Source organism: Chelon labrosus (assembly GCF_963514085.1).
Source record: "Chelon labrosus genome assembly, chromosome: 11".
Classification (NCBI taxonomy): domain Eukaryota; kingdom Metazoa; phylum Chordata; class Actinopteri; order Mugiliformes; family Mugilidae; genus Chelon; species Chelon labrosus.
Window position 1 is genome coordinate 28,962,586 of NC_140344.1, and position 22,825 is coordinate 28,985,410.

Genomic DNA, 22,825 nt, shown 5'->3' on the forward strand with positions numbered 1-22,825 from the left:
AGTTGACAAATACACTGATCAGCCACAACATTATGACCAGTGACATGAGAAGTCAATAACATTTAAACCATCTTGTGACAGTTCAGTGTTCTGCTGGGAAACTTCTGGACCTGGCATTCATTGGTGTGGATGTTACTTAGACATGTAGCACCCACCTAGACCAGACCAGGCCCCCCCACCCCATAGCAATGACACTCCTTGATGGCAGCAGCCATCCCCAGCAGGATGCAGCCTGACACAGACACACACACAAAAACACTTTAGGAACAACTAAAAAAAACATGAAGAACAGCACAAGGTGTTGACCTGGCCTCCAAATTCACTAGATCCCAAACTGATCAAGTATCTGTGGGATGATCCACAGAGGCCCCTCCCCTCAAAGCCCCCCCCCCCCCCCCCCCCCAAATTGAACTCAAGATACTCCTTAAAAAAAAACTGCTTCTCTTCCTGTCTGACCTCAGAGGAAGAAGAACATGATGGCCTCCTCCTTGTGACATTCATCCTCTGACCCCCACAGCAGCTATCATCCTGGCTGACCGTTGGCTTTGTAGACATGTATAAAGTGCTGAACACAGACCCAGAGGTTTAGTATGTCCTGCTCTCCAATGTGGACTCATCAGACCAGAGTTGGTCTAACGACCATTCAGGAGGAGGAGGAGGAGGAGGAGGAGGGGGAGGGGGAGGGAGAATATCCTGAGGAAACCATTTCAGACCAATCACAGCAGCTGTTGTGGTCGGCGTGGCTGAGACTTGCACTTCCTCAAAAAAAGCCAAAAACATCCACACCCAGAGTTTCCCTGGAACGAAGCAAGAGAATAAAACGAGGTGAAGGAGGCAGAGACCAGGACAGACCAGGACAGACCAGATCAGACCAGATCAGACCAGGACAGACCAGGACAGACCAGGACAGACCTCATCTGAAACATCTGGACCATCATTATCATCATGAAGAAGACTGTGAGCTTCACCGTGGGACTGATGCTGCTGCTGTTCACCACTCACTGCTGCAGAGCCTCCAGTCAGTCTGACTCTAGGATTGAATTGATTTGACTTTACCAGAAAGAGAAACACTCTGCTCATTGAACCTGAAGACTAATTAGAAATGACTGGTTGTGTTCTGAGCTCAGAGAATGAATCATTTAGAAAACAAGTCTTTTTATTTCTTCTGGGTGAGAACATTCCTCAGATACCTCCTGTAAAGTGCTGCTTTAATGTCTCTACAACACAGAGATCACTGGGTGAGACTGTCTCCATCACTGCCATAGACAGACAATGTTCTGTAAATACGAGCTCTTATTAAAAATAGGTTTGTTTACAGTTTTTAAACATATCTCTACAAACTAAACTGCATAAATATAATGAACATGTGACATGAGAAAGAGTGTTTCTGCCGTCTGGTGTTAAATGTTTAAGTGCCACATATTTAGAGATGCTTAAATGTTTGTTCCTTTTCTTCCAGATGTTGCTGTGGATCAAGAGAAACCTCCTGAAAAGTGCTGCTTTGATTTCTTTACGGGGATGATTCCACGTCGCAAAATTACCTCCATCAGTGTGACAGACAGTCGATGTCATGAACCTGCATTTATGTACGTCTCTGCTTCATCTTGACACCGTCAGAGAAATTCTGTCTGTACACAAAACCAAAACTTACCTTTTATTTCACAAACAAATGATATTTTCCAGTCTTAACTTTTGTTCTGATGATTCTTTCTGCAGGATCACAACTAAAGCAGGGAAAGAGTTCTGTGTGAGGAAAACCGCTTTCTGGACACGAGTTTATGAGGACGCCATCAACTGATCCAACAGCTCCAGTCCAGCTTCATCTGATGTTAACTAATACTCCCAGCATCTTTTATCAACTGTGTGGAAGTCATTTATTCTCCTTCTGTGTATCTATGGATGTTAAACCACTTTATGAATGTTTGTTTTCTCTGTTCTGTCCAGAAATGATTTAGAATAAAAATGAAGAAGAATGAATTTGTACTGAACTGTTTAAACTAGTGGATGAACGATGCCTCCTCTAAACATCTCTGGATGAATTCTCAGTCAATTAAGAGAGTGTTACGTCCGGTGGGGGGGTGGATGGTCAATGCCACGCTCATCTTCCTGAAGAAGCACCGCACCTACGCCAAGCGCACTGGCATCCACCTCCAGCTTAAAGGGACGCACAAAATCAGGGGCAGCGAGTACAGGCGCACTACAGAGAAGAGCTTTAATGGCCTCAAAAGCACATTGACACTTCTCTGACCACTGGAAAGGGATTTTGGGGCTTGCTAAGCTCGTCAGTGAAGCCACTACATTGGAAAAGTTCTTACAAAAACCACGATAATACCCAGCCATCCCCAGAAAACGGCGGAGCTCACGGCGAGTTTGAGGAGCTGGGAAATCTATGATGGCCTGCACCTTAGCAGTCACGGGACAGACACGACCTTGTCCCACCATCTTACCTAAATAGGTAACAACAGCCTTCCCAAACTCACATTTGGCCAGATTGAGGGTTAGGGAAGCCTTACACAGACATTCAAAAATCTCAGAGAGGGTTTTCATATGTTCAGCCCAGTTGGAGGAATAAGCCAAAATATCATCCAAATAAACTTCACAGTTACTCACCCCACGAAGAACTGTGCTCATGAGCCTCTGGAAAGTGGCTGGGGCGTTTCTTAGACCGAATGGCATGACCGTATACTGTAAAAAGTGGTCCGGAGTGACGAATGCACTTATCTCAGAGGCGCGTGGGGTCAGGGGAACCTGCCAATATCCCTTAAGGAGGTCTAGTTTCGTGACATATTTGGCTGAACCCACCCGATCGACACAGTCATCCATGCGAGGAAGCGGAAAAGAGTCTGGTTTAGTAATGGCATTTACCTTGCCATAATTATTACAGAAACGTGGAGTCTGGTCAGATTTCGGAACAAGGAGCGAGGGAGCGCTCCATGGGCTAGTGCTCGGCACAGCAAAACCATTTTCAACAAGATATCTTGCTTCCTGTTGCATTATGGCACGTTTTGTCAGATGCACTCTGTAAGCGTGCTGTTTTATCGGGGATTATCCAACCCTCTTCGGCGTCGTCGGACCTGGCAGAGTCAGACAGGTGCGCCAAATGGGCATCTAGATTGGACAGAATTTCTGAATTTCTGAGGCGCGCACATGAAAAGGAACTGCGTCTGTCATTCAGGCCGTCATCACTGGGATCATATGGGGACTGTGCAACAGACACTGTGGCAACAGGTACAACTATGGGAGATGGAGCATTCTTCTCACGGTCAACATATGTCTTCAGCATGTTAATGTGACACACACACACACGAGTTTTCTTCCTGCGATCGGGAGTGTGGATTACATAGTCGGTCTCGCTGATCTTACGGTCTACCACATATGGACCACAAAACTTTGCCTGTAGACTACAACCAACAAGAGGTAAGAGAACTAGTACACGATCACCAGGCGTGAAGGTCCGCACAACAGACTTTTTGTCAAAATTAGTTTTCATTTTTGACTGAGCAGTGGAGAGTGACTCACGGGCCAAATTGCAAGCGTGATGCAGTCTCTCCCTAAAGGAGCTAACGTAGTCCAGTATAATTTCACTCAAACCAGTTTTGTTTGAGAGAAACTTCTCTCGCAACAGGCGTAGAGGACCGCGAACAGTGTGGCCAAATACCAGATCGGCTGGACTGAAACCTAATGACCCCTGTAACGTTTCCCTCACAGCAAACAACAACAACAAAGGCAATCCCTCATCCCAGTCACGATTTGTCTCAGTACAATATTTGCGAAGCATACTTTTTAGAGTTTGGTGAAATCTCTCCAATGCACCCTGACTCTCGGGATGATAAGCGCTGGAAGTATGGTGGTTCACATTTAGCTCCGACATGACCTGGGCGAAGATTTTGGACATAAAATTTGAACCTTGGTCACTTTGAATGCGCCTTGGAAGGCCAAATGTAGAGAAAAACTTGACAAGCGCTTTTACGATGGCACAAGCTTTTAATGAACGCAACGGGACAGCCTCAGGGTAACGAGTCGCAGCACACATCACAGTGAGAATGTACTGATTTCCAGACTTGGTTTTTGGCAGAGGACCCACACAGTCTACAATAACGTGTTCAAATGGCTCTCCAATGGCAGGGATTGGCTTTAATGGAGCTACAGGGATCACTTGATTTGGTTTACCTGCGACCTGGCATGTGTGGCATGAACGGCAAAATTTCACCACATCTGACTTAAGTCCAGGCCAAAAGAAATAACGGAGGATACGGCTGTAGGTTTTTCCTAATACCTAGATGACCAGACATGCTATGGTCATGAGCCAAACCTAGCACCTGGAAACGAAACTGCTGTGGCACTACAACTTGAGTCACAGAGTAATGTGCTAGACCAGAATGAGGGGACCAACGGCGCATCAGAACCCCATCGTCTATCAGGTAGGACCCAGACGTATTACATTTTGGATCTGTTAGAAGAGGAAAAACATGGAGACAGAGTAGCATCAGCTTTCTGTGCCTTAACCAACTGATCTCTGTCTACTGAAAGAGTCAGAGATTTATCAGGCTGAAGCTCCACCACAACATTCTCTTTAACATCTGAGGGAGAATCTGTAGAATCAGAGGTAGTCATGAAAGAGTCACTGAGATCCACCAAGTCTTCAAGTTTCCGGGCCTGAGCACGGGTTACAGCACACACAGGAAACAAAGGAGGTAAACCAGGCGCAACAGAATCGGAAACACACAAATCTGCAATTGGGGTTTCAATGACCTCAGGAGACGGGAAAACTTTTCCACCGGCCAAATCGTTTCCGAGGATCAAATCAATACCAGCTATTGGCAACTGGGGTCTCACAGTAATTTTGAATTTGCCTGACACAATCCTCGAGGTTAACTGAATGAAATGCAATGGGGCACGTACAGCACTTAGCTTAACCCCCCCATGCTATAATGTCGGAACCACAGTAAGACTGAGCTGAAAAGGGGAGAACACGTTCACACATGAGAGATTGTTTCGCACCGGTATCCCTTAGGATAGTGATTGGAACTGGCTTATCCATACCCTCAAGAGAAACAAAACCTTGTGTAACAAATGGTTTGAAATCCTCATCAATTTCATCTACCACATCTACACTTTGGTGGCGTTGTGGTTTAGTATGTATGAAACCGATTGGGGACGGTGTTTTGACATTCTTAGATTGTGCTTTTCTCTTAAGTGTGGGACAGACGGCAATGAGGTGACCCTGTTCATGGCAATAGAAACACTCTCGTTTCTCAATGTCACCAGTAGCAGCAGTGGGGTTACGACGGGAGTTTTTGGATGATCTAGGGCTCCGGCCAATGGAGACTGGATCACGGCACACTGGGGAAGAGAAAACACTTTTGTGCGTTAACAAAAACTCATCAGCAAGTACAGCGGCATCAGTGAAACAGGTGACTCATTGCTCATTCAGGTAAATGACAATTTTCTCAGGAAGTCGGTTTTTAAATTCCTCTAACAAAATGAGTTCTCTCAAGTGATCAAAAGTTGCTACCTTACTGTCCTGGCACCATTTGTCAAACAGAGTGCTCTTCTCCCTTGCAAACTCAACATATGTCTGATTGGCAGTTTTTCCACAATTCCTAAACTTTTGTCTGTAAGCCTCAGGCACTAATTCGTAGGCTCTAAGGACGGTGGCTTTCACGGTGTCATAATTTAAACTGTCTTCAATGGACAGAGAATTGCACACTTCCTGTGCTTTCCCAACTAACTTACACTGGAGTAGAAGAGGCCACACACTCTTTGGCCAATGTAGAGTAGCGGCGATGCGCTCAAATGCACTAAAATATATATCCACTTCAGACTCCCTGAATGGAGGAACTAACGCAATGTGCCTGCTCACATCAAAGCCATCATGAGGACTGGGTGTGGAGGTCTCCATGGATAAAGGACTGGCAGTTACAGCGGCTCCCCGCTCCAACTCCAGAGCCTTTAGTTTTAGGTGCATGGTTTCCACCTCCAACTCCCGCTGTCTCACCTCCATCTCCTTTATACGGAGGGTGAGCCTCAGCTCCTCGGCATTCATGCCAGTTTGGGACTGGGAGGTTGGGAGTGCGGCAGGAACACCAGCCAGATCACCCAGCTCAACTCCAACCGTGGGAGCTGGCTTAACTCCAACCCATCCCCTTTCACTCAACTTCACATAGAGCAGATCATATATCTCTTCTTTCTTTGCGCTAGATGACACATGCACATTAAATGAACTGGCGATAAGGCACAAATCAGCCTTTTTACACTTTTTTAATACTTCTTCAGTCGGATTAGCCACAAACTCTGCTAATTTGAACTCCATTTTACTTCTGCCACCACCACAGAAAAAACTGCCAAACAGACAAGCAGAAACAACAGAGAAACGAATTCCCCCAACACAATGACACAGAAAAAGTATGACGAGCCCCCATTAAATGTTATGTCCGGCCTAGGGGAACCGAACGCAACAAGAATAAAGGTATAGATGCTCCCCTCTTTCCCCACTCCCAAGGATGAATATTACCACAGAGCTGCAGTCCAACAAAAGTTCATTTATTGCGAATGATGGTAGCATTTAGCTTCAGGGTGAGTATGGCCCAAAACAACAAACAAAACGATTTGACCCAAAGCTAACTTTCCTAACCAAACACATAGAAAACAAAATACAGGTTTCTAACCTGACTCCCTATAAGATAAACAGGAGAAAAAAAAGGAGATAAACAGAAAGAGCTACTCACCCCTACTACTACCTGGACTGCTAAAGTAAAGTCTCATCAAACATTACAAATACACAAGCAACATGACACAACACAGTACAACCAAGCCTGGTGCAGTTGGGAGTAGGGTGAAGAGAAGAGAACGAATGGTTCAAGCGGCGGGCATTTATAGCAGCTCCATCCTTCCAATCATCCAATCATCAGCCAGCACCTGGAGAGACACCAATGGTGGTAGCACCACACTCAGGCAAGGAGGAACAGCACCTGGAGAAAGAATCTAGGAGTGGTAGCACCACCACCCTCAGGCAGGGAGGAACAACAGCACAGAACAATCACACATCACGACCAAAAGAAATACTAAATTATGACCCTGGATCATAACAAGAGAAAGAGAAATAAATGAAAACCTTCTAAAAGGGGAGACCTCAGGTTTCTATCAGAGCAGCTGTGTTTGACGCCTGGTAGTTGATGTGAAGAAAGAATAAGTGATATTTAACTCAGATTATCTAAGATGCACAATTTATAAATGAACTTTTCTGAACATCTAATCCATCTCAGCCACCGACAGTTTATAAAAAAACGCAGCTCTGCTGATCCACCATCTCTAATCAGAATGCCTTTATTGTTCTACAACAAGATTTAAATCTGATCTGATGTTAACTAATACTCTCAGCATCGTTAATTAACTGTATTGAACGTCTTTCTTCCTCTTCTACGTAGCCATGGATGTTAAACCACTTTATACGCGCTTGTTTCCTCTGTTCTGTTCAGGAATGATTTGGAATAAAAAAATCTCTGCTCTGAATAACAACTGGTTTCTGGTTTTCTCTTTAACGGTCTGGACTCCTCCACAGCTCCTTCTTCCATTCACAGCCTCCATTTTTCCATTTGTGATGAATTTGTGACCTTTAAATCAACTTGTTATTCTAGAGCTGCTCTTAGCTCCTCACTGATATGTAATATTGGCTCATTTTCCTGAATACACCGTGTTCCAAATCAATATGCAAATTCTGTTTAAGTGTCATAAAGATTAATTTTTTAGTTTTTCAATTAAACTCATGGATGTTATTGTGTCTCAGGACTCTCTGGATCACCTGTGATAATTAGTTTACCAGGTGAGCCCAATTAAAGGAAAAACTACTGAAGAAGGACGTTCCACATTATTAAGCAGAACACTATTTTCAAGCAACATGGGAAAGAAAAAGGATCTCTGCTGCTGAAAAGCATGAAATAGTTGAATGCCTTGGACAAGGTATGAAAACCTTAGATGTTTCATGAAAACTTAAGTGTGATCAGAGATTTGTGTCTGATTCAGAGCACACACAGGTTTATGCAGATAAAGGCAGAATGAGGAAGGTTTCTGTCAGACTAATACATCAGATTAAGAGAGCAGCTGCTAAAATGCCATTACAAAGCAGCAAACAGGTATTTGAAGCTGCTGGTGCCTCTGGAGTCATGTGAACATCAAGGTGTAGGATCCTCCAGAGGCTTACAGTTATACATAAGTCTTCTATTCAGCCACCTCTAACCAATGATCACAAGCAGAAACAGCAGCAGTGGGCCCAGAAATACATGAAGACTTATTTTCAAACAGTCTTGTTCACTGATGAGTGCCGTGCAACCCTGGATGGAGTCGTGGATGGTTGGTGGACGGCCACCATGTCCCAACAAGGCTGCAACGTCAGCAAGGAGGTGGAGGAGTCATGTATTGGGTCGGAATCATGGGGAGAGAGCTGGTTGACCCCTTTAGGTCCCACAAGGTGTGAAAATGACCTCTGAGAAGCATGTGGAGTTTCTGACTGACCACTTTCTTCCATGGTAACAAACTCATCTTCATGCATGACAATGCACCATCTCATGCTGCAAGGAATACCTCTGCATCATTGGCTGCTATGGACATAAAAGGAGAGAACCTCAAGGTGTGGCCTCCATCCTCCTCTGACCTCAACCCTATTGAGAACCTTTGGAGGATCCTCAAGCAAAAGATCTATGAGGGTGGGAGGCAGTTCACATCCAAACAGCAGCTCTGGGAGGCTGTTCTGACATCCTGCAAAGAAATTCAAACAGAAACTCACAGGTTCAATGGATGCAAGAATTATGAAGCTGTTATCAAATAAGGTGCCGTGTTCAAATGTAACTTGACCTGTTAAGATGTTTGATTTCAGTAAATATGACCTCCTAATGCTGCAAATTCAACAAATGAGCATTTTCAGTTCTTTACAACCTGTAAAATGTTTTGAAACTCTGTTGTGTAATAATTTGGAACAGAGCATTTTAAGTTTTTAATTTTTCAATAAAATACTGTTATCATTGGGAGGTTTGTTAAGTAACATTCAAGTTATACTCTAAAGGTTGATGACTTGAAAATGATGCTGACTGTCATTTGACTATTTAGGAAAATCAGAGAAAAATATAATTTGCATAATAATTTGGAACGCAGTGTAAAGAAACACAGAAGAAGATTTTAAACTGAATCACATCTCAGATTCCTTTGGTTAAAACACATCTCTTCTCACGACTTCTTCTCTAAAAGTGCTGCGTTCAGCATATTCAGCTCTATCAGTTTTGGAGGAGGAGGAGGAGGGAGAATATCCTGAGGAAACCATTTCAGACCAATCACAGCAGCTGTTGTGGTCGGCGTGGCTGAGACTTGCACTTCCTCAAAAAAGTCAAAAACATCCAGACCCAGAGTTTCCCTGGAATGAAGCAAGAGAATAAAACGAGGTGAAGGAGGCAGAGACCAGGACAGACCAGATCAGACCAGGAAAGACCAGGACAGACCAGATCAGACCAGGACAGACCTCATCTGAAACATCTGGACCATCATCATCATCATGAAGAAGACTCTGAGCTTCACCGTGGGACTGATGCTGCTGCTGTTCACCACTCACTGCTGCAGAGCCTCCAGTCAGTCTGACTCTAGGATTGAATTGATTTGACTTTACCAGAAAGAGAAACACTCTGCTCATTGAACCTGAAGACTAATTAGAGATGATGATGATGTTGTTGATGATGATGATGATGATGATGATGATGATGATGATGATGATGTGTTCTCGTCTTTGGAGAAGAGTTAAATGTGTTAAATGTGCAGTAACAGTAAATCCAGTCCAGTTTATTTTAGTCCTCAGTTTAGTGAAGAGAAGCTGACTGGTTGTGTTCTGAGCTCAGAGAACGAATCATTTAGAAAACAAGTCTTTTTATTTCTTCTGGGTGAGAACATTCCTCAGATACCTCCTGTAAAGTGCTGCTTTAATGTCTCTACAACACAGAGATCACTGGGTGAGACTGTCTCCATCACTGCCATAGACAGACAATGTTCTATAAATACGAGCTCTTACTAAAAATAGGTTTGTTTACAGTTTTTAAACATATCTCTACAAACTAAACTGCATAAATATAATAAACATGTGACATGAGAAAGAGTGTTTCTGCCGTCTGGTGTTTCATGTGTAAGTACCACATATTTAGAGATGCTTAAATGTTTGTTCCTTTTCTTCCAGGTGGTGTTGCTGTGGATCAAAAACCTCCTGAAAAGTGCTGCTTTGATCTCTTTCCAAGTCATATTCCACGGGATCGGATTGCCTCCATCTCCACCACAGACATCCGATGTCCTATACCTGCATATGTGTACGTCTCTGCTTCACTTTGACACCATCAGAGAAATGAACACAGTTTCTGTCTGATGTTTTTCAGTCCTAACTCTGTTGTTATGGATGTTTCTGCAGGATCACAACTAAAAGAGGGAAAGAGTTCTGTGTGCGTCGAGATGCTCCCTGGGCACAGAGAGCTTATGAAGAGCTCAACCCATCCACCACCTCCAGTCCATCTTCATCTGATGTTAACTAATACTCCCAGCATCTTTTATCAACTGTATTGAAGCAATTTATTCTCCTTCTGTGTAGCTATGGATGTTAAACCACTTTATGAATGTTTGTTTTACTTTGTTCTGTTCAGAAATTATTTTAAATAAAAAAGCAACTCTGCTCTGAAAAAGAATTTGTATTTTGTTTCTTCTTCTTAACATTAAATCTACTAAAAGGTCTGGAGATGACCAGGGAGCATACAGATGTGCAAATAAAGATAAAGAGTTAAATCAGAGAAGAAAATGAATGTTTACTGTTGTAATAAAAGAGGAGACGCAAGGTTTCTGTGAGACGAGCTGAGTTTGACATCAGGTAGTTGATGTAAAGAAAGAAAATAACAGGACATGAAGAGATGAAACAGAAATATTAGACTGGTGTATTTATTTATTCAAGATCATTTATCACTTGTTCATATCAGAGTCTCCTTGACCCACAGCTCCTTCTTCCATTCACAGCCTCCATTTTTCCATTTGTGACGAATTTCCAGGTTTGAAATTTGACCTTTAAATCAACTTGTTATTCTAGAGCTGCTCTTAGCTCCTCACTGATATGTAATATTGGCACATTTTACTGAATACACTGTGTTCCAAATCAATATTCAAATTGTATTTAAGTGTCATAAAGATTAATTTTTTAGTTTTTCAGTTAAACTCATGGATGTTATTGTGTCTCAGGACTCTCTGGATCACCTGTGATAATTAGTTTACCAGGTGAGCCCAGTTAAAGGAAAACTACTGAAGAAGGACATTCCACATTATTAAGCAGAACACTATTTTCAAGCAATATGGGAAAGAAAAAGGATCTCTGCTGCTGAAAAGCATGAAATAGTTGAATGCTTTGGACAAGGTATGAAAACCTTAGATGTTTCATGAAAACTTAAGTGTGATCAGAGATTTGTGTCTGATTCAGAGCACACACAGGTTTATGCAGATAAAGGCAGAATGAGGAAGGTTTCTGTCAGACTAATACATCAGATTAAGAGAGCAGCTGCTAAAATGCCATTACAAAGCAGCAAACAGGTATTTGAAGCTGCTGGTGCCTCTGGAGTCATGTGAACATCAAGGTGTAGGATCCTCCAGAGGCTTACAGTTATACATAAGTCTTCTATTCAGCCACCTCTAACCAATGATCACAAGCAGAAACAGCAGCAGTGGGCCCAGAAATACATGAAGACTTATTTTCAAACAGTCTTGTTCACTTATGAGTGCCGTGCAACCCTGGATGGAGTCATGGATGGTTGGTGGACGGCCACCATGTCCCAACAAGGCTGCAACGTCAGCAAGGAGGTGGAGGAGTCATGTACTGGGTCGGAATCATGGGGAGAAGAGCTGGTTGGCCCCTAACCCTCTCATGCTGCAAGGAATACCTCTGCATCATTGGCTGCTATGGACATAAAAGGAGAGAACCTCAAGGTGTGGCCTCCATCCTCCTCTGACCTCAACCCTATTGAGAACCTTTGGAGGATCCTCAAGCAAAAGATCTATGAGGGTGGGAGGCAGTTCACATCCAAACAGCAGCTCTGGGAGGCTGTTCTGACATCCTGCAAAGAAATTCAAACAGAAACTCACAGGTTCAATGGATGCAAGAATTATGAAGCTGTTATCAAATAAGGTGCTGTGTTCAAATGTAACTTGACCTGTTAAGATGTTTGATTTCAGTAAATATGACCTCCTAATGCTGCAAATTCAACAAATGAGCATTTTCAGTTCTTTACAGCCTGTAAAATGTTTTGAAACTCTGTTGTGTGTAATAATTTGGAACAGAGCATTTTAAGTTTTTGATTTTTCAAAAAAAAAAAAAAATACTGTTATCATTGGGAGGTTTGTTCAGTAACATTCAAGTTATACTCTAAAGGTTGATGATTTGAAAATGATGCTGACTGTCATTTGACTATTTAGGAAAATCAGAGAAAAATCTCATTTGCATAATAATTTGGAACGCAGTGTAAAGAAACACAGAAGAAGAAGATTTTAAACTGAATCACATCTCAGATTCCTTTGGTTAAAACACATCTCTTCTCACGACTTCTTCTCTTCCTGTCTGACCTCAGAGGAAGAGGAAGATGATGGCCTCCTCCTCCTCCTCCTGACCTTCATCCTCTGACCTCTGACCTCCACAGCAGTTATCATCCTGTCTGACTGTTGGCTTGGTAGACATGTATAAAGTGCTGCGTTCAGCATATTCAACTCCGGAGGAGGAGGAGGAGGAGGAGGGAGAATATCCTGAGGAAACCATTTCAGACCAATCACAGCAGCTGTTGTGGTCGACGTGGCTGAGACTTGCACTTCCTCAAAAAAAGCCAAAAACATCCACACCCAGAGTTTCCCTGGAATGAAGCAAGAGAATAAAACGAGGTGAAGGAGGCAGAGACCAGGACAGACCAGGACAGACCAGATCAGACCAGATCAGACCAGGACAGACCAGGACAGACCAGGACAGACCTCATCTGAAACATCTGGACCATCATCATCATCATGAAGAAGACTCTGATCTTCACCGTGGGACTGATGCTGCTGCTGTTCACCACTCACTGCTGCAGAGCCAGTCAGTCTGACTCTAGGATTGAATTGATTTGACTTTACCAGAAAGAGAAACACTCTGCTCATTGAACCTGAAGACTAATTAGAGATGATGATGATGATGGTGATGATGATGATGATGATGATGATGATGATGATGATGATGATGTGTTCTCGTCTTTGGAGAAGAGTTAAATGTGTTAAATGTGCAGTAACAGTAAATCCAGTCCAGTTTATTTTAGTCCTCAGTTTAGTGTGAAGAGAAGCTGACTGGTTGTGTTCTGAGCTCAGAGAATCAATCATTTAGAAAACAAGTCTTTTTATTTCTTCTGGGTGAGAACATTCCTCAGATACCTCCTGTAAAGTGCTGCTTTAATGTCTCTACAACACAGAGATCACTGGGTGAGACTGTCTCCATCACTGCCATAGACAGACAATGTTCTAAATACGAGCTCTTATTAAAAATAGGTTTGTTTACAGTTTTTAAACATATCTCTACAAACTAAACTGCATAAATATAATAAACATGTGACATGAGAAAGAGTGTTTCTGCCGTCTGGTGTTAAATGTTTAAGTGCCACATATTTAGAGATGCTTAAATGTTTGTTCCTTTTCTTCCAGGTGTTCCTGTGCATCAAATACCTCCTGAAAAGTGCTGCTTTGAGTTCTTTACGGGGATGATTCCACGTCGCAGCATTACCTCCATCGGTGCGACAGACAGTCGATGTCCTGAACCTGCATTTATGTACGTCTCTGCTTCACCTTCACACCGTCAGAGAAATTCTGTCTGTACACAAAACCAAAACTTACCTTTTATTTCACAAACAAATGATATTTTCCAGTCTTAACTCTTGTTCTGATGATTCTTTCTGCAGGATCACAACTGTCGCAGGGAAAGAGTTCTGTGTGAGGAAGAACGCTCTCTGGACACGAGTTTATGAGGACGCCATCAACTGATCCAACATCTCCAGTCCAGCTTCATCTGATGTTAACTAATACTCCCAGCATCTTTTATCAACTGTGTGGAAGTCGTTTCTTCTCCTTCTGTGTATCTATGGATGTTAAACCACTTTATGAATGTTTGTTTTCTCTGTTCTGTCCAGAAATGATTTAGAATAAAAATGAAAAAGAATGAATTTGTACTGAACTGTTTAAACTAGTGGATGAACGATGCCTCCTCTAAACATCTCTGGATGAATTCTCAGTCAATTAAGAGAGAAAGAGAAATAAATGAAAAGCTTCTAAAAGGGGAGACCTCAGGTTTCTATCAGAGCACCTGTGTTTGACGCCTGGTGGTTGATGTGAAGAAAGAATAAGTGATATTTAACTCAGATTATCTAAGATGCACAATTTATAAATGAACTTTTCTGAACATCTAATCCATCTCTGACGGTTGAAGGTTGTTGCTCCTCTCGTATCAGCAGCTGACAACAGCTTTATTCTAAAAGTGAATTAACCTCAGAGGAGGATTTAACAGGACATGCATCTGCTTCCTTTTCTCTCAACGTCTTTCGAGTTTTTCTGGAAACTCTTCAAAACGCAGAGGGAGTTAAAAGTGAAACAAATTTAGAAGCTGTAGTCGAGTCGTAGCTGCAACGATGGGGAAGTCCAAACTAAAGATCATCCAGGTCTCTTCATGCTCTATGAAAACTTTATTATACAACAAAAACAAAAAGCAGAAGACATGAGAGAGGAAACACTTGGTCCTAATGTTTTGGCTCATCAGTGTAATCTCATTTAGTTGAAATGACGTTGGAGTCTCTGTAGAGAATTTACAGCCATCTAGCGCCCTCTGGTGGAAAACAAAGAGGAAGATCAGCTTTAAATGAATTATTGGTTTTACAGTGAATCAGAGTTTATTTGTGTTTTGGTTTAATAAAGTTGACACATGCACTGATCAGCCACAACATTATGACCACTGACAGGAGAAGTCAATAACATTTAAACCATCTTGTGACAGTTCAATGTTCTGCTGGGAAACTTCTGGACCTGGCATTCATTGGTGTGGATGTTACTTAGACATGTAGCACCCACCTAGACCAGACCAGGCACCCCCACCCCATAGCAATGACACTCCTTGATGGCAGCAGCCATCCCCAGCAGGATGCAGCCTGACACAGACACACACACAAAAACACTTTAGGAACAACTAAAAAAAAACATGAAGAACAGCACAAGGTGTTGACCTGGCCTCCAAATTCACTAGATCCCAAACTGATCAAGTATCTGTGGGATGTTTCCTCTGAGCCTTTATATATAATAATACATTTTTATTTAAAAGCGCTTTTCAAGATACTCAAAGACACTTTACATAAAAAGGACATCAAATTAGCAAAACAATGTGAAATATAACATCAAAAACACAATAAACTGAGCTAAACATTAAAAGCAGTTTTAAAAAGGTGTGTTTTTGTCAGAGATTTGAAGGTAGGAAGGTCGGTACAGTCGCGGATGTGTTTGGGGGGAGAGTTCCAGAGGGAGGGGGCAGCTGCAGAGAAGGCTCTGTCGCCCCAGGTTCGATGCTTGGTCTTGAGTGGTGGAGTAAGGAGGTTTGCGTCAGATGAACGGAGGCTGCGGGATGGATTGTGGTGATGGAGCAGGTCAGTGAGATAGGAGGGGGCCTGGTTATGGAGGGCTTTGTGTGTGAGGAGGAGGATTTTGAACTGAATACGCTGTGGAACTGGGAGCCAGTGGAGTTTCTGGAGGACAGGAGTGATGTGATCACGGGAGCGGGTGTGGGTGAGCAGACGTGCAGCAGAATTTTGGATGTACTGAAGTTTATTTAAAGTTTTGGATGGTGTGCCATAGAGGATGCTGTTGCAGTAGTCAATTCTGGAAGTGATGAAGGCGTGAATGAGGGTTTCAGCAGCAGAGAAGGAGAGTGATGGACGGAGTCGGGCAATGTTCTTGAGGTGGAAGAAGGCAGTTCTGGTGATTTGATTGATGTGATGATCAAAGGAGAGGTTACTGTCAAAGATGACTCCGAGGTTGCGGCTGTTGGGGGATGGAGACAGGGTGGAGTTGTCGATGGTGAGGCGGAAACTGTCTGTGGTGTTGTTGAGGGATTTGGGGCCGATAATGATTAGGTCTGATTTGTCACAATTTAGTTTGAGGAAGTTGATCTGCATCCAGGATTTGATGTCAGCGAGGCAATTGGAGAGAGTGGAAAGAGTGGCGGGAGTGATGGAGTTGGTGGAGATATAAAGCTGGACGTCATCAGCATAACAGTGGAAATGGAGACCGTGGTGGCGAATGATGTTGCCAAGGGGGAGCAGGTAAAGTATGAAGAGGAGAGGACCAAGCACCGAACCCTGGGGGACACCTTGGGACAGAGGAACAGTGGAGGAGGTGCAGTTGTTGATGTGGATGAATTGTTGTCGGTGTGAGAGGTATGATTTGAGCCAGGAGAGTGCAGTGCCAGTGATGCCGAGGGAGGGCTCAAGGCGGAAGAGGAGAATGGTGTGATTTATGGTGTCGAAAGCTGCAGTGAGGTCCAGGAGGATGAGGATGGTGAGCTGGCCGGAGTCTGCGGAGAGGAGGATGTCATTGGTGACTTTCAGGAGGGCTGTTTCGGTGCTGTGTTGGGAACGGAAACCGGATTGAAATGGTTCGAACAGGTCATTTGAGCAGAGGTGGGCTTTGAGTTGTGTGGCGACAATACGCTCCAGTATTTTGGACAGAAAGGGGAGATTGGAGATGGGCCGGAAGTTCGACAAGATGTCAGGGTTGAGTCCAGGTTTTTTGAGGATGGGGGTGATAGCAGCCAGTTTGAGTGAACGGGGGACTGAGCAGGACCTGAGGGAGGAGTTGATGATTTCTGTGATGAGTGTGGAGATGGCTGGTAAAGAGTCCTTAATGAGGTGAGATGGGATGGGATCCAGAACACATGTAGAGGTTTTCATGCCTATCATAATTTTGGGCAGCTCCCCTGGTGACACGGGGGAGAACTGAGACAGAGGCTGAGAGGTGAGGAGGGGAGGAGCAGGTGAGGGAGTGGGAGTGCAGGCCGTGGGGGCAGGAGAGGAGGAAAAGTTGTTGTAAATGGTGTCGATTTTTGTTTGGAAGAATGAGAGAAAGGAGTTGCATTTGTCAGTGGTGAATGAGTTGGAGGTATTGTCGCTGGGCTTGAGGAGTTTATTTACTGTAGAAAACAGAGCCTTGGGGTTGGTGGAGCCAGAGTGAATGAGGTGAGAGTAGAAGGTGGATCGGGCAGTACTGAGAGCATCCTTGTACTGCTGAAGGTAATCTGTATAGGCTTGTAGATGGACAGTTAAACCGGTTTTCTTGTGAAGTCTTTCAAGCTGTCGTTTTTGTGATTTCATTTTGTGTAGTTCAGGAGTGTACCAGGGGGCAGAGTGGGTGAAGGAGACAGTTTTAGTTTTGATGGGGGCTAGCTGGTTGAGACAGGAGGAGAGTGTTACGTTGTAGAATTTGGTGAGGTCAGAGGGATTGTCAGTTAACGGAGGGGGGGAAGCAGATATTTTACTAGCAAGAGAGGCAGAAAGGGCTGAAGGGGAGATGGATTTGAGGTTTCTTTAGTTTTCTTTAGTTTCTTTAGCATAAAACATCCACACCCAGAGTTTCCCTGGAATTAGTTTCTTTAGTTTCTTCCTCCCTGTGTTTCCTGTTTCTGAGAGCGACTCCTCGTTTTTGTGAGCACAGGTGAAGAGTTCAAAGTCACCACGACCCGTAGAAACATCATAACAAATAACAGAAACCAGGACTCTCTGGTCTCCTTGGATCATTGGACCCAGACGTAGAACACAGACCCAGAGGTTTAGTTGGTCTTGGTCTCCAACGTGGACTCATCAGACCAGAGTTGGTCTAACGTCCATTCAGGAGGAGGAGGAGGAAGAGGAGGAGGAAGAGGAGGAGGGAGAATATCCTGAGGAAACCATTTCAGACCAATCACAGCAGCTGTTGTGGTCAGCGTGGCTGAGACTTGCACTTCCTCAAAAAAAGCCAAAAACATCCAGACCCAGAGTTTCCCTGGAATGAAGCAAGAGAATAAAACGAGGTGAAGGAGGCAGAGACCAGGACAGACCAGGACAGACCAGATCAGACCAGGACAGACCAGATCAGACCAGATCAGACCAGGACAGACCAGGACAGACCAGGACAGACCTCATCTGAAACATCTGGACCATCATCATCATCATGAAGAAGACTCTGAGCTTCACCGTGGGACTGATGCTGCTGCTGTTCACCACTCACTGCTGCAGAGCCTCCAGTCAGTCTGACTCTAGGATTGAATTGATTTGACTTTACCAGAAAGAGAAACACTCTGCTCATTGAACCTGAAGACTAATTAGAGATGATGATGATGATGATGATGATGATGATGATGATGATGTGTTCTCGTCTTTGGAGAAGAGTTAAATGTGTTAAATGTGCAGTAACAGTAAATCCAGTCCAGTTTATTTTAGTCCTCAGTTTAGTGAAGAGAAGCTGACTGGTTGTGTTCTGAGCTCAGAGAATCAATCATTTAGAAAACAAGTCTTTTTATTTCTTCTGGGTGAGAACATTCCTCAGATACCTCCTGTAAAGTGCTGCTTTAATGTCTCTACAACACAGAGATCACTGGGTGAGACTGTCTCCATCTCTGCCATAGACAGACAATGTTCTAAATACGAGCTCTTATTAAAAATAGGTTTGTTTACAGTTTTTAAACATATCTCTACAAACTAAACTGCATAAATATAATAAACATGTGACATGAGTGTTTCTGCCGTCTGGTGTTTCATGTTTAAGTGCCACATATTTAGAGATGCTTAAATGTTTGTTCCTTTTCTTCCAGGTGTTCCTGTGCATCAAATACCTCCTGAAAAGTGCTGCTTTGATTTCTTTACGGGGATGATTCCACGTCGCAGCATTACCTCCATCGGTGCGACAGACAGTCGATGTCCTGAACCTGCATTTATGTACGTCTCTGCTTCACCTTGACACCATCAGAGATATTCTGTCTGTACACAAAACCAAAACTTACCTTTTATTTCACAAACAAATGATATTTTCCAGTCTTAACTCTTGTTCTGATGATTCTTTCTGCAGGATCACAACTGTCGCAGGGAAAGAGTTCTGTGTGAGGAAGAACGCTCTCTGGACACGAGTTTATGAGGACGCCATCAACTGATCCAACATCTCCAGTCCAGCTTCATCTGATGTTAACTAATACTCCCAGCATCTTTTATCAACTGTGTGGAAGTCATTTATTCTCCTTCTGTGTATCTATGGATGTTAAACCACTTTATGAATGTTTGTTTTCTCTGTTCTGTCCAGAAATGATTTAGAATAAAAATGAAAAAGAATGAATTTGTCCTGAACTGTTTAAACTAGTGGATGAACGATGCCTCCTCTAAACATCTCTGGATGAATTTTCAGTCAATTAAGAGAGAAAGAGAAATAAATGAAAAGCTTCTAAAAGGGGAGACCTCAGGTTTCTATCAGAGCAGCTGTGTTTGACGCCTGGTGGTTGATGTGATGAAAGAATAAGTGATATTTAACTCAGATTATCTAAGATGCACAATTTATAAATGAACATCTAATCCATCTCTGACGGTTGAAGGTTGTTGCTCCTCTCGTATCAGCAGCTGACAACAGCTTTATTCTAAAAGTGAATTAACCTCAGAGGAGGATTTAACAGGGCATGCATCTGTTTCCTTTTCTCTCAATGTGTTTCCAGTAGGGGTGTAACAAATTACCGATATGAATCGGAAATCGGTTTTGATTTAAAAGATGTGAGTGCATCGATATACAAGCCCCTGGACCGATCTAAATGTACCACGAACCGGTCGATGGCCCGATTACAAAGTTATGAATCGGGTTATTACCGTAATTTCCAGACTACGTATAAGGCGCACCTGAATATAAGCCGCACCAGCTAAATTTTGGGGAAACTACAGATTGTTCCATGAGCCGCACCCGACTATAAGCCGCACCCAAGCCGCTGGTGTTTTAATGTTTAATTACCGTAAGGGTTTCTTCTACCACGGAGGGGATCGTCGGGACAGAAATGACTGTTTGGAAACGCAAAGCGTCCCATTTATTTACATTTGACAAACACAATAAATCTTTCAATCAATCAATCGATCAAACTTTCACATCTTTGACATTACAAACAGCATTCGTGCAGTGCACAAATAATACAACGGTGCGCTCCTAGCGCACTTCCTGCAGTCATAGTACCGTAGTAGTGCAGTATAACAAAAAACAATTGCTTACAACGCTTGACGAGGCAATAACGTTAAATGGCTAAATTTAATTCGTTTTGGCAGCAAAAGTGCAGTAACCCGGCTGCTCAACTAAATAACCAGCATCTTTTTCGAAAACAGCCAACACAGCAGTAAATGTGCAGTAACACGGCCGTTTACTGTATCAAAATAACCAGCCTGCTATACCAGAAAAGTCAGCCAGATCGATCGCCTTTAACTTAAAAGCAGCTCTCGTACTGCATTTGGACTCACTTGGTTTGTTTTGCTCTCGTTACCTGGCGCAAACTGTCTGTCTCGCTCCTGCGCTTCCACGATAGTGCGCCCCTGGTGACCGTTAGCTGTAAAAATCCATAATAAACCGCAGGGTCCAAAGCAAGTGACAAAAGTAGCGGCTTATAGTCCGGAATTTATGTATATCAGCAATACAGCTGGAAGCCCCGCTTGCTTATTCTCTTTCTCTCTCTCTTTCCCGCAAAAATCTCGCGAGACTCTATTAAACTTATCACTATGAAGGTAAACAATATCACATTTTTAGGATTGATGTAGGAACATTCATAATGTAAAATGTCTACTTTAAACAAGGAACTATATCGGATTACTCTCTAGGCAATTGAATCAGGTCAACTGGACTTGGTTTTTGTCTGTGTCTGCGGGCTAGTCAGACTTGCTGCTAGTCTCTCGAACTGATGAAGCCACTTGGATAGGGAGCGAAACGTCTTCACAGACAAAAACCAAGTCCAGTTGACCTGATTCAGTTGCCTAGAGATGCCTTTGACCTGGACAAATGAGAATTTGCACAGACTCATCGGATTACATCATATTGCACTGAATCGTACCGAATCGTACCGAATCGGCTCGGATCGGATCAAATCGGTTGTTTTTAAAATGTATCCTTCCTGAATCGTTTCGTACCCCATGTACACTATATTACCAAAAGTATTCGCTCACCCATTCAAATGATCAGAATCAGGTGTTCTAATCACTTGGCCTGGCCCCAGGTGTATAAATTCAAGCACTCAGGCATGCAGACTGTGAAACAAGACATTTGTGAAAGAATGGGCCGCTCTCAGGAGCTCAGTGAATTCCAGCGTGGAACTGTCATAGGATGCCACTTGTGCAACAAATCCAGTCGTGAAATTTCCTCGCTCCTAAATATTCCACAGTCAACTGTCAGCTCTATTATAACAAAATGGAAGCGTTTGGGAAAAACAGCAACTCAGCCACGAAGTGGTAGGCCACGTAAAGTGACGGAGAGGGGTCAGCGGATGCTGAAGCGCATAGTGCAAAGAGGTCGCCGACTTTCTGCACAGTCAATTGCTACAGAGCTACAAACTTCATGTGACCTTCAGATTAGCCCAAGTACAGTACGCAGAGAGCTTCATGGAATGGGTTTCCATGGCCGAGCAGCTGCAGCCAAGCCACACATCACCAAGTGCAATGCAAGGCGTCGGATGCAATGGTGTAAAGCACGCCGCCACTGGCCTCTAGAGCAGTGGAGACGCGTTCTCTGGAGTGATGAATCACGCTTTTCCATCTGGCAATCTGATGGACGAGTCTGGGTTTGGAGGTTGCCAGGAGAACGGTACATTTCAGATTGCATTGTGCCAACTGTGAAATTTGGTGGAGGAGGAATTATGGTATGGGGTTGTTTTTCAGGAGCTGGGCTTGGCCCCTTAGTTCCAGTGAAAGGAACATTGAATGCTTCAGGATACCAAAACATTTTGGACAATTCCATGCTCCCAACCTTGTGGGAACAGTTTGGAGCGGGCCCCTTCCTCTTCCAACATGACTGTGCACCAGTGCACAAAGCAAGGTCCATAAAGACGTGGATGACAGTGTCTGGTGTGGATGAACTTGACTGGCCTGCACAGAGTCCTGACCTGAACCCGATAGAACACCTTTGGGATGAATTAGAGCGGAGACTGAGAGCCAGGCCTTCTCGACCAACATCAGTGTGTGACCTCACCAATGCGCTTTTGGAAGAATGGTCAAAAATTCCTATAAACACTCTCCTCAACCTTGTGGACAGTCTTCCCAGAAGAGTTGAAGCTGTAATAGCTGCAAAAGGTGGACCGACATCATATTGAATTCTATGAGTTAGGAATGGGATGGCACTTCAGTTCATAGAATGAGTAAAGGCAGGTGAGCGAATACTTTTGGTAATATAGTGTATCTAGATACGTATCGAATCGTCTTATATTGGAGAGATGCACACCCCTAGTTTCCAGTGTTTCTTCAACAAAACGCAGAGGGAGTTAAAAGTGAAACAAATTTAGAAGCTGTAGTCGAGTCGTAGCTGCAACGATGGGGAAGTACAAACTAAAGATCATCCAGGTCTCTTCATGCTCTATGAAAACTTTATTATACAACAAAAACAAAAAGCACAAGACATGAGGGAGGAAACACTTGGTCCTAATGTTTTGGCTCATCAGTGTAGTGTTAATTTTGTCACCTATTTTTAATTTAGTCTTAGTCTTAGTCTTGTGCCAAATGTCCTTGTTAGTTTTAGTCATATTTAGTCA

General features: G+C 43.4%; 2 protein-coding genes and 1 long non-coding RNA gene across 3 annotated transcripts; all 3 read left to right on the forward strand.

Moving 5' to 3' along the window:
• The first annotated feature begins 690 nt into the window (after positions 1–690).
• LOC311495843 lies at positions 691–1,941 on the forward strand. Its single transcript, XR_014699338.1, has 3 exons — positions 691–1,018; positions 1,460–1,586; positions 1,717–1,941. It is a non-coding gene; the product is annotated as an uncharacterized lncRNA (long non-coding RNA).
• Positions 1,942–9,296: 7,355 nt separating this feature from the next.
• LOC311495292 (C-C motif chemokine 4-like) lies at positions 9,297–10,661 on the forward strand. Its single transcript, XM_084554687.1, has 3 exons — positions 9,297–9,614; positions 10,211–10,337; positions 10,436–10,661. Exons 1-3 carry the CDS (start codon positions 9,542–9,544, stop codon positions 10,554–10,556), a joined length of 321 nt encoding a protein of 106 aa, XP_084410813.1. The 5' UTR covers positions 9,297–9,541; the 3' UTR covers positions 10,557–10,661.
• A 2,261-nt stretch (positions 10,662–12,922) lies between these two features.
• LOC311495844 (C-C motif chemokine 5-like) lies at positions 12,923–14,473 on the forward strand. The gene is made up of 3 exons (XM_084555473.1): positions 12,923–13,117; positions 13,714–13,837; positions 13,968–14,473. The coding sequence occupies exons 1-3, from the start codon at positions 13,048–13,050 to the stop codon at positions 14,047–14,049; spliced, it is 276 nt and encodes a 91-aa protein (XP_084411599.1). The 5' UTR covers positions 12,923–13,047; the 3' UTR covers positions 14,050–14,473.
• The last annotated feature ends 8,352 nt before the right edge of the window (positions 14,474–22,825 follow it).

Bases quoted from the DNA above. Each gene is read 5' to 3' on its own strand.
- LOC311495292 (XM_084554687.1), top strand. From the start codon at position 9,542: ATGAAGAAGACTCTGAGCTTCACCGTGGGACTGATGCTGCTGCTGTTC. The intron at 9,615-10,210 runs GTCAGTCTGACT...CTTTTCTTCCAG, and splicing joins TCACTGCTGCAGAGCCTCCA to GTGGTGTTGCTGTGGATCAA. The intron at 10,338-10,435 runs GTACGTCTCTGC...ATGTTTCTGCAG, and splicing joins TGTCCTATACCTGCATATGT to GATCACAACTAAAAGAGGGA.
- LOC311495844 (XM_084555473.1), top strand. From the start codon at position 13,048: ATGAAGAAGACTCTGATCTTCACCGTGGGACTGATGCTGCTGCTGTTC. The intron at 13,118-13,713 runs GTCAGTCTGACT...CTTTTCTTCCAG, and splicing joins CACTCACTGCTGCAGAGCCA to GTGTTCCTGTGCATCAAATA. The intron at 13,838-13,967 runs GTACGTCTCTGC...TTCTTTCTGCAG, and splicing joins TGTCCTGAACCTGCATTTAT to GATCACAACTGTCGCAGGGA.